This window comes from Chinchilla lanigera, unplaced genomic scaffold, assembly GCF_000276665.1.
Source record: "Chinchilla lanigera isolate Chin_1 unplaced genomic scaffold, ChiLan1.0 scaffold00022, whole genome shotgun sequence".
In the NCBI taxonomy this organism is placed as follows: Eukaryota; Metazoa; Chordata; class Mammalia; order Rodentia; family Chinchillidae; genus Chinchilla; species Chinchilla lanigera.
This window is the reverse complement of record NW_004955423.1, coordinates 18,071,882-18,086,173: the sequence shown is the minus strand read 5'-3', so window position 1 is coordinate 18,086,173 and position 14,292 is coordinate 18,071,882. Positions and strand designations below refer to the sequence as shown.

Sequence of the window (14,292 nt, the reverse complement as noted above, 5' to 3'; positions counted from 1 at the left end):
TTTCTGGCACATATGTAAATTTTTGTCATTCAAGGGGGAAAAACCACCTTGGAGGCTTTTGGTAAACACCGCGGCTTCTTACCCAGTTCCATTTGGCCCTCCAGGGTCCCTCCTGGTACTGATGCTGAAGAAGTTTGCTTCGGTTTTCATTTTTTATTTATTTATTTTTCTTTAGGCAAAATAAGACCTGCACCCAGTGCCTGAGGCCTTGGCCAAAGCCAGCAGGTTTGAAATCACTGTTCCATGTCCAAAGTTGGTGGGGGGGTCTCTAACTTTTCTCTGTCCACATCAGTCGGTCCCCAAATCCTTCCCTTTTCATGTCATTAATAGCTGTGCATTAATGATGATTTGATTTTTGCATAGCAGCACTTAAAATCTTACCTCATACAAACATGAACTTGGCATAAATAATAATATGCTCTTCTGCAATAAAAACCTAGATATTCCCATCATTACCCAACTAGTTAGTAGCTTTGAGATTGTTTATGCTGTTTAAGTTCTGCAAGCCTCTATTTTCTGGGTAAAATGGAGAGGTTAACCTAGTCAATTAAATAACCATTTCTTGATGGCTTGCAGTCTTTTATATTATACCCATTGAATAGTCTCCTGAATTTATTTGCTATTCCATCCAGTATACACTACATTAACAGTGACGTCACAGCTTCATTTAGGAAAACAACACTGTTTGATCACAATCATGCATCTACTGTGTACCAGTGAAGCATTTTACCATATCTCACTAATCCTATGGAATAGTTGTTGCTTCCTTTCTTCAGATTAGGAAAATGAGGTCCAAAGAGATTAAATATACTCAGCATCTATCAGCTCTAACGCAGAAAGTTTAAATTCACTGTCTTGTCACTTAGTATACTTTACTTAACTTTATTTTTTCTTTGTTAGCCAGAAACCTATATAGACATCTTAATGTAACTGCCAAAAGTCAAATAAGTAGAGTTAATTAAGATTGAAATCACTCAGTGATGTATCATGGATCCCCACCAAAATAAGCCCAATAGACTTCTGAACACTTATAATAATCAAACCTCTCTTCTTAGTCTAAATTTTCTGTGCAAAATCGAAATAAGTAATGCTTCTACTTTCTTTAAATTAGCCATGGCACACAAATTTATATGCCTTCCAGTTGTATGTGTATTTCTGCCTTGATTATACTCATAAATTCATAAAATCTGTTTATATTTTATATCAGATACTGGGGTTGAATCAATATCTTCACATACAACAATACTTAATTAGACAAGTGCATTGTACTCAATAAATATTATAGCATGACAGTGTGCTTAATGAAAACAGAAATCACTAAATTCCAGGTGAGAATAGTAACTAGTCATTCGTCAAAGGAGGGAGCATATGTCCTCACACAGATAATTATCACAAATTGAAATGCCTCAATTCATCAATAAGAAAAATATATGCATTACTTTGTATGGGTACATATTCACAGATGAATGCAGCTATAGCAGGAAGAAAAGAAAACATAAAGCAAGTGTAAAGTTTCCTCCCTTGTTACCTTTAATTATACTTTATAAGCACAAAACAGTATTGAGTGTATAATCAAATCATGTATCTGGTGTGCTGCATAAGTCTCCGTACATTTGTTTACTCAGGCATGTGACCCGCATCCTCCATCCACAAGAGCTCCCTGAGTGATTAGGTTGTGCCAGTGATATATACAAAGACAGATTCACAACTGTAGAGGAACAGTTCATATAAAAATATTTTATGTAAACTGAAGGATGGGGCTGCATTTAATAGTCACCTTAAAACTATGATTTCCTACTTTAATAATTAAACATGAGTTCTTACTATTAAGAAGAAATCTAACCATGCAAAAAATCACAGATAAATTTCTGTCCAACAGCAGCCTAAGATCTTCCCATAATCCTCTCTGATCCAAGAAGCAGGCACGGTACACCAAAGTCCACAGGGTGATAGCACACAGCATTTCCACGTGGAAGAGAAAATGTTACTGGATACTTCTCCTCAGACCCACAGTCAGGCAAGATTCTTAATTCAGTCAGTGAGACTCTTGGTGTCTGTAAGTCAAATACTATTTCTGTGATCCTGGGATTTGGAAAGACTATGAGATGTACTTCTAACAGACTGAAAAAGAAAAGCAGCACAAGTGAAGGTGTCTTTTTACTAGAAAAAAATGACTTCAGGTTTTGCTTTTTTAGTATTCTGGAAAAAAGCTGTCTCTGTCTCTCTCTGTCTCTCTGTCTCTCACTCTGTCTCTCTCTCTGTCTCTCCCTCTCTCTCTCAATCCCCTCTCATAAGGAGCTACTGAGTGTTTACCTCTTACTCATAGGCACTATCATTCGCACTGTCCATTAAAGTAAAGCAGTATATTCCCAGTGACATGATACTTTTCCCCTCAATCTTCCACCATTCATCTATGACAATATATTTTGAACTGGTAAATTAGTGTCTGGGGTTGCCAGCACAAATGAAGAGAAAGCAAGCTGCCATTCCTTTTAAGCGATAGGAAGTCTCACACATCATTCCTAAACCAGAGTCCTCCCTCCGACAGCTTCCGGTCCACAGCACTCTATCACTCAGCGGCCGCGCAGCGCAGGGTATTCATCAAGGCGGGCGGCGCGATTGTTAGCTGGCAGTTTAAATGGGGCTGACTTGTCACGAGAGTGACAGTCCGGGCAATTGTTTGCCCTCTGGGAACAGGTGCAGTCAGGTTCAAATGAAACACATCCAAATACTAACAGCGAGATCCTTAATCATGTCAATAAAAAGGATGTACTAGTGTCCGGGATTCAGTGGTCACAATATGCCTCCTACACTTTTGAGGATGAAATGCTGTCTTGCTTTTCAAAAGGCTGGTTCAAGGAATCTGTCACGTCGTTATCATTTTTAATACATGCCACTTATTTGACGGATGAAACCTCTACTTCTGATACTTCGAATGGCAAAAAGTATCTTTTTAAATAACTCCTAAGCAGATTAGCAAAATAAAACGATGAAAACCAGACAGCTTAGAAATGACCATGAAAAAAACTAATAACAACTACTGTAATGAGATTTTATTTCACATTAATAGTAATGTTACAGTTTTTTATTGTCTTTAAAGTAGAATAAAATAATACATTGTTAAAAAATAGTAATGTTATAATGTAAATATGCCGGATGCAAAAGAGCCTCTATAAGGAACGCTTGATAATATTATTAAAACGACAAAGAAAATAGCTGGTCAATTTAATTTCTGATTCTTAAATTTCTCAGTATTTGGGGACTGGTTATGTTTCTCATTAGCTTTCACTGCACACCTATTTAAAGCATTATATGTTCTGTACCTAAATGGTGCTACTAACACTATATAATTTTTTTCAATAAAGATCCCAAAAGTCAAATCACATAAATGTAACTAGAAGTCGTGGTGCTCACCATAGCACCTTACCATTCTTGGTGTTCACAGTCAAGTAATTTAAAAAATACTTATAAAATATAGTTTAGGAAATTGGCTCTGTGAGGAATAGAACAACCACAAAGTATTAGCTTGCATATTATACCAAGCCTATGTAGTGAGACAGGGATATAGCTCAGCGGTATAAGTGCCTGCCTGGCAAACGCAAGGTCCTGAGTTCGATTCTTGGTACCAAGAAAAAAAAAATAAACAATAAAAAACAAGTCTATGTATTATTAGCTTGTGGAATTAATTTGAGGGGCAGAATTTAACATGTGAAACAGTGAGTGAGAAATAAGCTATAGTTGCTCATAAAATGAAGTGCTCCATGAGGGCTGCTCAAGAAGGGTGAAGTCATAAGAGAGGACAGGGGTGAGCTAGACCTAAGTGAATGACCCGTGAGTTAAGTGCATCCAGTGAGAGGAAAGGTCAACGTGGGTAAAATTGGAAACTGTCTGTTTTATTTCCTTCTTTCCAAATCAAAATAAGCCTGGAAAAAAAAAAAAAAAAACAGAAGCTAGACAATAACATCAGATAAAGAGCTCAGTCTATGAAATGCATAACCTTGAGGAAACAAAATCACTTTATTGGGGAAATTTAATTTTAGGCAAGAGGATCTCTTCTGATTTTGAAGAAAAGTTATAATTTTCTCTAAATCCTAGGCTCTAAGGGTTACCTATCTCTATGAATGTGTAATTACAGATCTAAATAATTAAAGCTTTTCCTTTAAGGAAAGCCCACGTATTGCCTGCTTGAACATAAAATATTTTAGCGTCTCAGATCCCCAAAAAGCAAAGTGATTAGGTAGCACAAAAATAATACCCAGATAACTAAGTATCTAGGGTATGTTGTGGCTTTTTGAATCAAGCACTTGATAATTTGTCATCAGTACTGTACAAATAAAAACTTGAGTCTTTTGTGTTTTGAACCTGTTATGTTTCTATGCAAACATGTTTTTAATCCTCCAAACTCAAGCCATTTGAACAATTTCTTAACAAGTATTGACTCAGGTGATACCACACTTCCGTTCAATTCTTTAACTCTGTGTCAGACAAAATATAAACTTAACCTTCGTATTCATATTCAAACAGAAACAGCTTATATATTAGGCACATCTAACCTAGGAAACACAAAATTTAAGAACTAAGAGAAACTGTAGAAAAGCCCTGGCATGAAAAAGTGACAAGTGTCTGACACTTACTTTTTAAGTAGCTGTTTCAACTATATTAGAATACTAAAATAAAAAATAAAGGCTGTAAATAAGAGAGAATACAAATCTTGTTTTCAAATTTACTGATAATTAACTTCATCTCAGTTTTTCAAATTATACTTCATTTTTTACCTTGGCTGTCAGGAAGCTAGGATTAAAATTTTAGTTCAGACACCATCATGATCCCATCTCTTGTGTATAGTAAAATTATTTTTTACTCGAAATAATTTACTCGTATTGCCTTGTATATGTATGCATGAACTTTTAAATAAGTTTAGATTCCTTTTTGAAGAACAGGGAACTATAATACAAGCTAAATATTTGCTCTTGGGATGACTTGATTACTTCATTCTCTCTCATATATCTTAATATATGTCCTGATTGCAAAATTTTGAAACTTTATACAAAAAAACTTGAGAGATGAAAAGAATAGGAAAAAATAGCAACTCAAAAAATACCACCAAAATATCACACTGCTCTCTCTCTAGTTAGAAGCAAATTATAAAAACATACACATACTCAGATGTAAGTTCATTATTAATACAGTACCTGCCCAGAATATATCAAGAGAGATATTTCATTAACTATAATCCATAGAAACTGGCCAAACCCTTTCCTAAGACAAAGAAGAAACTGTGCTCCATCTTTCATTAGAAAGAATTTAGGTGAATTTAAAAACAAACAAATAAAAAGAATTTAAGTGAATTAAAATCTTCACAAAGTTATCGAAAGTTGAAATACTATATGCTTCAAATAAAGGTTTATTTCTCTACCTGAAAGCTCTAAATTTTCTCTGTGAACATTTTAAATTATTTTAAGTTTAATGACTATAAAAATCTACCACAAAATCTACCTTGAACTAATATGACAATACCCTTTGTTCAAGGAAAGTTGAAAGAGATTAAAAAAGAGAAAACGAATGAAAGAAAAATAGAAAAAAGAGAGAAAAGGCAGAAAAGAGGACAAAGGCACAAATCTTTAACTTTTATTGAAGAGAATACTAGCTTATTTTCATTTTCCAAACTCATAAAATGGTGCTTGTGTGTGTGTACATGTGTATATGTGTACGTAAAGGGGAATTTGGGATACAAATAGAGTAGCTTTCTAACTAAAGAGAAGATATGTTACTGCCCAATTTACCTAACACCCTGCTGAAAAACTGAGGAATGAGAAAGGACTAAGGACTGATTCTATGATTTGGATGTGTACAGCAAGTTGACAGACCGTGCTTAAGTAACCATACTGTAAACACTCCCTGAACAGATTAGCTTATCAAAACACAGAAAAGTAGGAGGTGCACTGGTGAAGGAGCCTATGTCTGTGCCTATTTGATGATAAGCCAAACACTTGCCTTGTCTATCCTCTTCCAGTTCACTTTCAGAGTAGCCATCACCCTCATCTTTCTCACTGTCATCAGTATCTGCCGCCTTCTGTGACGAGACTGTACTCTCCTTTCCAGGGCCTAAATTATCTTTTTCATCCTCTGACGGTGACTTTGATATTCCATTCATTTGATCATCAGCCTGTCCTTCTTCATTAGCTTTCTCATCTTGTTTCTCGTCATCTACTTCAAAATCTTCTTCATACTCTGAAAAAAGAAAATCTCCACCATAAGAATGAAAATAGAATCCTTGGTACTTACCCCATTTCACTTTAATGAGAATTTGGACTCTGTTATCCTCCCTTCTCTGGTGCTTTCTTTGCCACTTCTTTTTCTTACAATTAGTGAACATGGAAACTGAGAGTAAATGATCAAAGATTGCAATCAGCTACACATATGAGAATATAAAAGAAATGAACCTCCAAATGACAAGACTGGAACCTAATAAAAGTCCATTTACAAATGGATACCATCATCTACAATGACTACAATAGAAAAAGAAGAATTTGCCACAAGACAATAAATTAGAAGCAAATTAAAAATGAAGAGAACAGGATTATAATAACGAAAGTTAATTTGGAGACCCAGTGAGGTCATATTTCATATGAAGAATGTTCAAAATATTTGGATATCAAGTTAATGAATAGTGAAGTGGAAAAATTCAATTAATCAAGTCCAAATGCCCTGAGAAGTAACACTTTGAATAGCACATTCTTTGAGACACAAATGGACATTAAAAAGGCATTATGAAGGATTCTATACCCAAGCCAGAATTCCAATCATATATATTATTCATTCCTACAATGAATGCAATAATTACATTCCAAGTAGAAAAATTCCTACAAAATAGAATATTCCTGTCACCGCTACAAATGTGCTTCATCCCTACAGGGGTGCAACAAATCTGTGGCAGGAAAAGAAAATTGTCACATCAGATAAACTCCAGCTGTCCCTTGTGGTTATAATTTTTCACCTTTCATATTTAATTGTTCCCCCTTTTCCTCCACCAAAAGCTAAAAATCTTGAAGTGACAACATGCCAAAGAGGGAAAGCAAAATTATCTCATGCAGAACCAATTAAGCAAATAAACAATTACCCATAAAATAAAAATTACAAGTAAAATAAAGGTTCCCAATTTTGTGGGTTTTAATTATTAGGTATCCTGGCTTCTCTTCCAGTGGTAGGGGGGTGGCTCTTGGGTATTGATTTGAGAGAGGTCCACCTTGCTGCAATAAAAGAAAGTTAATTTAGAAATACATGTCCTGTGCATATAATGAAAGCTCAGTTGAAGCAGAAAGCAAATGAGAAAGATATAAGAGGAACTGGGAAATCAAAACTGTAATGAGGAAGGTAAAAAAGGAGAATTCACAAAAATGTTTCCAGTAAAGAGGTTTCAATATGTGTAAGTAAAGAATGTGAGCATCAGCAAACCAAAACTGTACAACAAGCAAGAAGATGAAGAATTTGGTTCGTATTGCATGACACAAACAGGAAACACTGATACAAACAAATGAATATTTTGGCCCAAGTGTTGCTAGCCAGGCACAAGATCGTTCCCCAGTTGGTGCAGTTCCTGAGAAGCTTTTATGTGAAACAGAATAAAAAACACTACTAAAAAACACATCTGCCACCAAGGAAACTCCAGTTTTTGTTGAGGAAACAAGGTACAAGAACACAAAGAGTAGTGTGCTCTTTTTGTAGTAGTTTTCATACAAGATCCTCGGCCATGTTAGTGCTGACACTACAGCTCAATCGCTGTGGATTTTTACATGGGACTCATAATCAATTATGAGAAGTAATATCAAGTACATTAGCTCCCTCCCCTCAGCCACAGTTTTTCTTTCTGTGGTTTCAGTCACCTGTGATCAACTGCAGTATGAAAATATCACATTAAAACTCCCAGCAATTAAAACAACTCATAGGTTTTAAATAACTTTTGCTATAACATATGGCTCTACCTCTTTCATTTTAGTATTATTGTTGTTACTCTCTTACTATGCCGAATATATAAATTAAACTTTATCATAGAAAATGAAGCTATGGAAGACTTGATAAAAGGAGAAGCTGAAGTTAGTAGTAGAATATGGGCAAAAGTATTATTTTACAATATTTGCTCTGGATCACAAGATAAGTAGGGAGCTGCACAGAATGCAAAGGAATTGCTGCAGTTCTGCTGGAAGTAGAGTACTACACAGTAGTGAAAGACGGGCTTTGGAATTTGGTCAGCATGTGTCCAACACCCAGTGAAAACACTTCCTGGTTATGTGATCTTGGGAAATTCGTTGAACTTTAGGCTTCAGTTTCTTCACCCATAACCTGGTTAGCACAACAGTGTGGTTATAACAGAAAGTGCTCCCCCAACCCCAGACAGTATACTTCAGTTTCTTAGTTGCCCAGGTATTAGTTCCTGTTTGTTCTGCTTGCTTCGGGTCTCTTAGAAATGGCTGGTCACTGTGATGCATAGCTGGTCACTATGATGCACATTGTATGAACCAATCCCCAATGGAAAATCTGTTCTGCCTCTGTACCTCCTGCTTGCATATCCCATATAAGCCCTAGACCACCAGAGATCACGGCCTGATATTCTGGGAATGGTCCTGATCAGTGCCCATTGACATAAATAAATCTGCCTCCAAATCCTGGGTGTCATTTCAGTGTTTCTGCTTGCTATTGAATGGTGACATTAAAAGCAATAACCTTTAACACAGTGCTATGAACCGCAAGTGCTTAATGAATACCAGGCATTAGCTATAATGGTGGTTGTGACTGGGTAGTGGAAGGAAGTAGTCATAAAGCAGGAGAAACTACCTGCACTATGTACCCCTTTGACAGCAGTACACTTTCATAGTGGCACCTGATTAAAATCAGGCAGTACAAATGTCCACCATTAGGATACAGTTAAAGTTCTATTATTAAAATAAAGCATAAAATTGAAAGAACATGTACTGAACCACAGGGAAAATCCCTGCATCCTATTTTGAAGATGCTTCTGTGTTTCCAGTCTAAATAGAAAGTTCAAAGCTGCCTGACTTTGTCTACTCCTCCAACCAATACATCTAACTCTCAGTCTTCCAACAGCACATGCATCCCATTGTCATGGTAGCACAAGACATACGCATTGGATCGCCTACTCAAGCTTTTAGTGTGAACAAATCAGTGGCGTGCTTTCTGGCATCCTTCCATTCTGTGATTTATTCTGGCTCCACATCCCATTTCTCTTCTAGAGAATAAATTGCCTTGTTTTCCATGCTCACTCCCGAGATCCAAGTCAACACCAGTTGACATCAGTGCTACCTCCACCCTCTCCTCTAACCTTCACTCTGGCTTCTTGTAGCCTGCACACCAGTGGCTGCTCTGCAGACCGCCGAAGCCCTGGTGTTGCTGCTGTTCCTTTGCGGAGCTTTAATAGAAATGCACATGTAAGGTCCATTAGCAGCCAACACTGAAGAAAGATCTCAGAAAACGCTGTATCACATGCACAAAGAATATCCCTTGTAATGCTCATCATGGCGGTTTAAAAAAAAGAATGAAGAAAATGAAAGACTAGTCTTTAACATGGATTTAATAAGCCACTCTGTCTTAAAAGTTAAAACACAGAAAAAACACGCCCTGTGTTCATCTCTTTGCAATTTCTGTTGCTATCATTATTTTTAAATTCTGTCAAAGATAAGAAGTAACATTAGGATGGATACTGTTATGAGAGAAATCTTTTTTAAGATAGCCACATTATTTTAGAAATCAACAAACATAAAGTTCAGGGCTCTGATGTTCCTGTAATCACTCTCTCAGATTTCTAAAAACCCCTGCAGCAGTAAGAGGAGGTGGGGAAGAAGATACCTGGAAGGCCAGCTGCTCCATAGGTCACTGGGCCTGTGGGCTATCGTTCCTCAATTCAGGCTTTATCTACTGGGCAGGAGAGTGACACTTAGCCCTCTCTGATTTTTGGACACGTCACCCACCACTCTATGGACTCTGGCAACAGAATTATACAGTGTTGGAAAGCCTGAGATTCAGAAGCTCACCAACTTGGGTATGAATCCCAGTGGCTGCTTTCTCTGAGCCTCAGTTTCTCAGGCTGTAAATGGAGGGAGGATTAATACCTACCATGTCAAACGACAACAGTATACTGTATGTAAATTGTGTGTGTGTGCGTGTGTGTGTGTGTGTGTGTGTGTGTGTGTGTATAGACAGAGTGAAAGAGGAAAGAAAAAGAGAAGACAGAAAAGAAAGAAGAAAGCAAAAGAAAAATCCAGATAAGCTCCAGGATCCTAAGCCTATGTCAACTGCTTTTAGATACCAAATACTCTATCAACGTGTGTTATTGTTGATACATCCTGACTGAGTGACTCAGCAGTTCTACCTCCTAAGGTGAAAAGGACATGCCCTTCCTGCTCTATGATGTTGTTCACTGTGTCAGTTTGAGAAGTTTAGAAGGTTTACTATGTGACTCAGCAGGGAGCCAGAGTCCTCCCTTTATATTCATCCTCAGCCCATGCAAGAGAAGGGTATGGAGATGGTGTGGGTGTAGAGGACCACCCCTTCCCAGGCCAGGGAGTTTGCATACAATAAAAGGAAGATGAGGAAGGACTGATTGCTGGTTCTTCAGAGCATCTCCAGTCTTTGCCTTCAGCTTGGTCATCTCCTGGCTTGTGGTGCAGACTGGTTTCCATCTGGGACTGTTCAGCCTTCTGGTGTAGACTCTTGGGCCTTCATCCTAGACTCTTCAGCATTCCATCATAGACTCATCAGCCTCCTGATACGGACTGGCACAGACACTGCAGTGAGCGCCAGGCCTTGGACTGGGCTCTTCAATCTCTAATGTGCCAACACCCTCTGCACATCCCTCATCCAGCTCTGTGGCTGATCATTGTAAGCCAAACTTGCAATTTTTTGTACCTTCATATATCTTGTGTCATATCTGTTTCTCTGGTACACACTGACTGATACACCATGTAATCATACAGATTAGACCTGCCTAATGCCAAAGCTACTCATTAATTTCAACAAAGCAAGTACATTAAAAAGACTAAAACAATAGGCAGAATTGTATCTTGTCAAAATGATCTCTTTGGAAGTCAAAAGGATCTCTCTAGCTCACACAGATGACTCCCTGTTCCCTCTCATATCCCAGCAGCAAATGCCCTCCTCCAAGGTAGGCAACCCAGGCAGGACTCTATACAAACAGCAGGCAAAGCAGGGCAGAGATTCCTCCCACTGAACAGAGCTCTCTAAAGATCCCACTGAGTAAGAACGCATAATAGATAGTTTTGAAAACTGTTAATAACGACAGTTTAAAAACTCAAACAACAGCAGCAACATCAAAGAACACTGTTATTGATTACCAAATTTAAAAGCATTACCCTGATTCTCATCCCAAACGTCTTGTTCCAGTTTTCCTTTCAGTTCCATTTCTTCCACAGCAGTTTTCACCTCTCTGACCTCTGGTTTTATTTCTTCCACTAAAAAAGTGGCGGAGGTAGAGATTTTGTTCTCAGTCTCGGTCCCTATTGGTATCCAGTTCTCTCTAGTCTTCCTCAGCTTCTCTTCCTCCTTCCTCAGATCCTCTCTGTCCTCAGGGCTCTTTTCTTTCCTAGGCTTCAGTGGAGATGTTTTTTTATCCAGGCCCATTGCAATAATGCACCTATGGAAAAAATTAACGTAAACTATATATTAGCCTTCATACATAACACAGTACAACCTCACAGCTTTTAAAACATTTACTTCTTCTTCTAATAAGAAAGTTATAAGAAATACTATACGACTGGTACACATATTAATCAAAATGAACTATCTTGTTGATGCTAAAACATAAATGAACACAACATATTCATAATTTTACTCTAATAATAACAAAGGAAGTCATCAACCAAGAACTGTCAATTAAATTTGTGCCTGAAAGTACATTTTTGGCCTTCTGATAGTCATTTATAGATTTATGAGGTGTGGTTGAAAAATACTGCCAATATTTAAATCTTAAAATTTCATTCAGTAAAAGAAACATTGCCATCAATCACCCTCAGACACACTCATGCCATCATTCTTTCCATTCTGAAGCAGTTTACAGTTTATATATACAGCAGTGTCTGTCAAATAAAAACATTATGGTGTGACCTCATCCGCCTTAGTCTCCAGATCTGGCACTGTGTGATTTCTGGCTCTTCCCTAAAGTCCAAGTGACCATAAAAAGAAATGTTTTGAGTCAACTCAGGATATCAAGGCAGCCAGAACAGAACAACTAAAGACACTCACAAAAGAAGACTTCCAGAACTGCTTCAGAAAGTGGCCAGAATGACGGGATAAGTGTGTTTGAAGCACGGGAGAATATTTTGAGGCAAACTAATTGTAACATATCCTTTCAGTGTATTAAATTTGTTAAAGATTTGAAAATTTACTGTATTTTTTCATACCTTATACATCTATACAATAGATACATGGATAGATAGAAAGATCCATAGATAATAACGCAAGTCCTTAAATGAGAATTATATAATAAAAGAGCATTCAGGCTTAAAAACATAAAATAATCAGAAAAGAACTGACGATGGAGTTCAGTGTTAGAATGTTTGTCTGGGAAAGCCCTGGGTTTGATACCCTCTACTGAAAAAAAAAAAAAAAAAAAGAATACAGATGCCATTCAATTTGTGCTAATTTATTATTCCAACAATACAACAAAAGACTTAAATATAAGGTGGATTCTAGAAAAACATGGCTGATATTTTTAAGAAATATAAACAGTTAAACATTGTTATGCCCTTTAAGTAAATAACTCAGAAGTCTTCACACTTATTTCAATAGAACTGCTATTATTCCTTTTAGAATGGCCTTTTAAAGACTGTACTGCAATCTTTAGCCATTTTTCTGGCAATACACTTTTGTTTTTTGAAAATGGCAATAATTTGTACAAGTCATGGTGTCATTCCAAGTCAAAACTGGTGAACCAGCTAGATGATCTCAATGTATCATGACATTTAAAAAGTTTTCATCAGTTATAACAAAAGGAACGTGAATAAACTGTCTTCTATAGCTCTTATTTCTCTTGAGTTAATATCAAAATAAGAATTCCCATAGGGATAATTTAGATTTTAACATGATTATAATGGTGGATTGGTGAACACTTGCCCTATGTCATCCTCTTTGGTGAATACTGTTTATGCAGTGTCTTAAAGGATTCATTACCCCACAAACCAAAAAATTAATCACAGCCACCACCACTGCACAAAGGAGGAAGCTGAGTTTGTAAAGCTCCCATGGCTTGCTCAAGGTCACCAAGCAGGCTCGGATGGTGCTGGATGCCAGATCACCTCACACTGGAGCATAGCTCTGTTGCAGGCGTAGCCTCTGAGGTGACCAGACACACAGACAGATGTCACACTGCTGGGCTCACCACCCAAGAAAGTATTCGCACTCTCACACCAAACACTAACACAACCTGGAGAGGTCTCCACCAAGGCCTGAGACAGTCCCTGACTGGGAAAGATGCGTAGCACATTTCAATCTCCCCTTTCCTCCCTCCTTAGAGCTGCCACGACCCCTCTGTCCATGCCAGGCAACCATGGGGAGCCAAATCACTTATAACGGACAGGTGAAAAGGAATCACCGTGCCGTCTGTGCTTCTCAGTCCAAGACATAGAAATAATACTACATCCTGAAAACTACCTCGGCCTGAATCAAACCCAGTGGCAATTCCATAAACTGAAGATTTCCCTGAGTTTCAACCATCTCCAGTTTTGAAACAGCACAGGAATTGATTTTAATAAATTCTCCCAATGAGAAAATACCAGAGCTGAGTTATGTCTATCACTTAACACCTCAATATCTTCCCATAAAATAAAGCTAAAAGGATTTGCACTCAACCTACCAGGCTATAAAACACAAGATAATAAAAATCTACTCACCTCACCCATATTAAACATGATAAATATTTCCAGACAGTAATGATGAGGTGCTTAGCACGGAGATTTCTTTGGAATGAAGGTGTCACACATCTTCGCGGAACAGGATTCTCAGCCCTGCCTTCTGTTCAAGCTGCTTTCCCTTTTTTAGGGGCAACACCAAATCCATTGATTTGGAGCCTGTGATATGCTGTTACTTTTAGTTTATGTTGTGACTATGTAAAGGCTTTGATGCCTCCCTATTGCATGCACAGACTTTTTATTGCCCATCTGCTGAAGGGAATTGGACAAACAAAGTGACAAACATCTGTGCTTCTCCTCACTGACTACCTGTTTGACTTTGGAGCTTAATTTGAGGTGTTGATTCTGATTACTG

General features: G+C 37.5%; 1 protein-coding gene across 2 annotated transcripts in view; it reads right to left on the bottom strand.

Moving 5' to 3' along the window:
• Erich3 (glutamate-rich 3) overlaps positions 1-14,292 on the bottom strand; it is a 101,098-nt gene that overhangs the window by 24,167 nt on the left and 62,639 nt on the right. For both annotated transcript variants that reach the window (XM_005385238.2, XM_005385239.2), the window contains 2 exons: positions 11,385-11,665; positions 5,995-6,231 (listed from right to left, as the gene is read on the bottom strand). In XM_005385238.2, the coding sequence (XP_005385295.1) occupies positions 5,995-6,231; positions 11,385-11,665 (518 nt within the window). The remainder of the gene's footprint in view (positions 1-5,994; positions 6,232-11,384; positions 11,666-14,292) is intronic.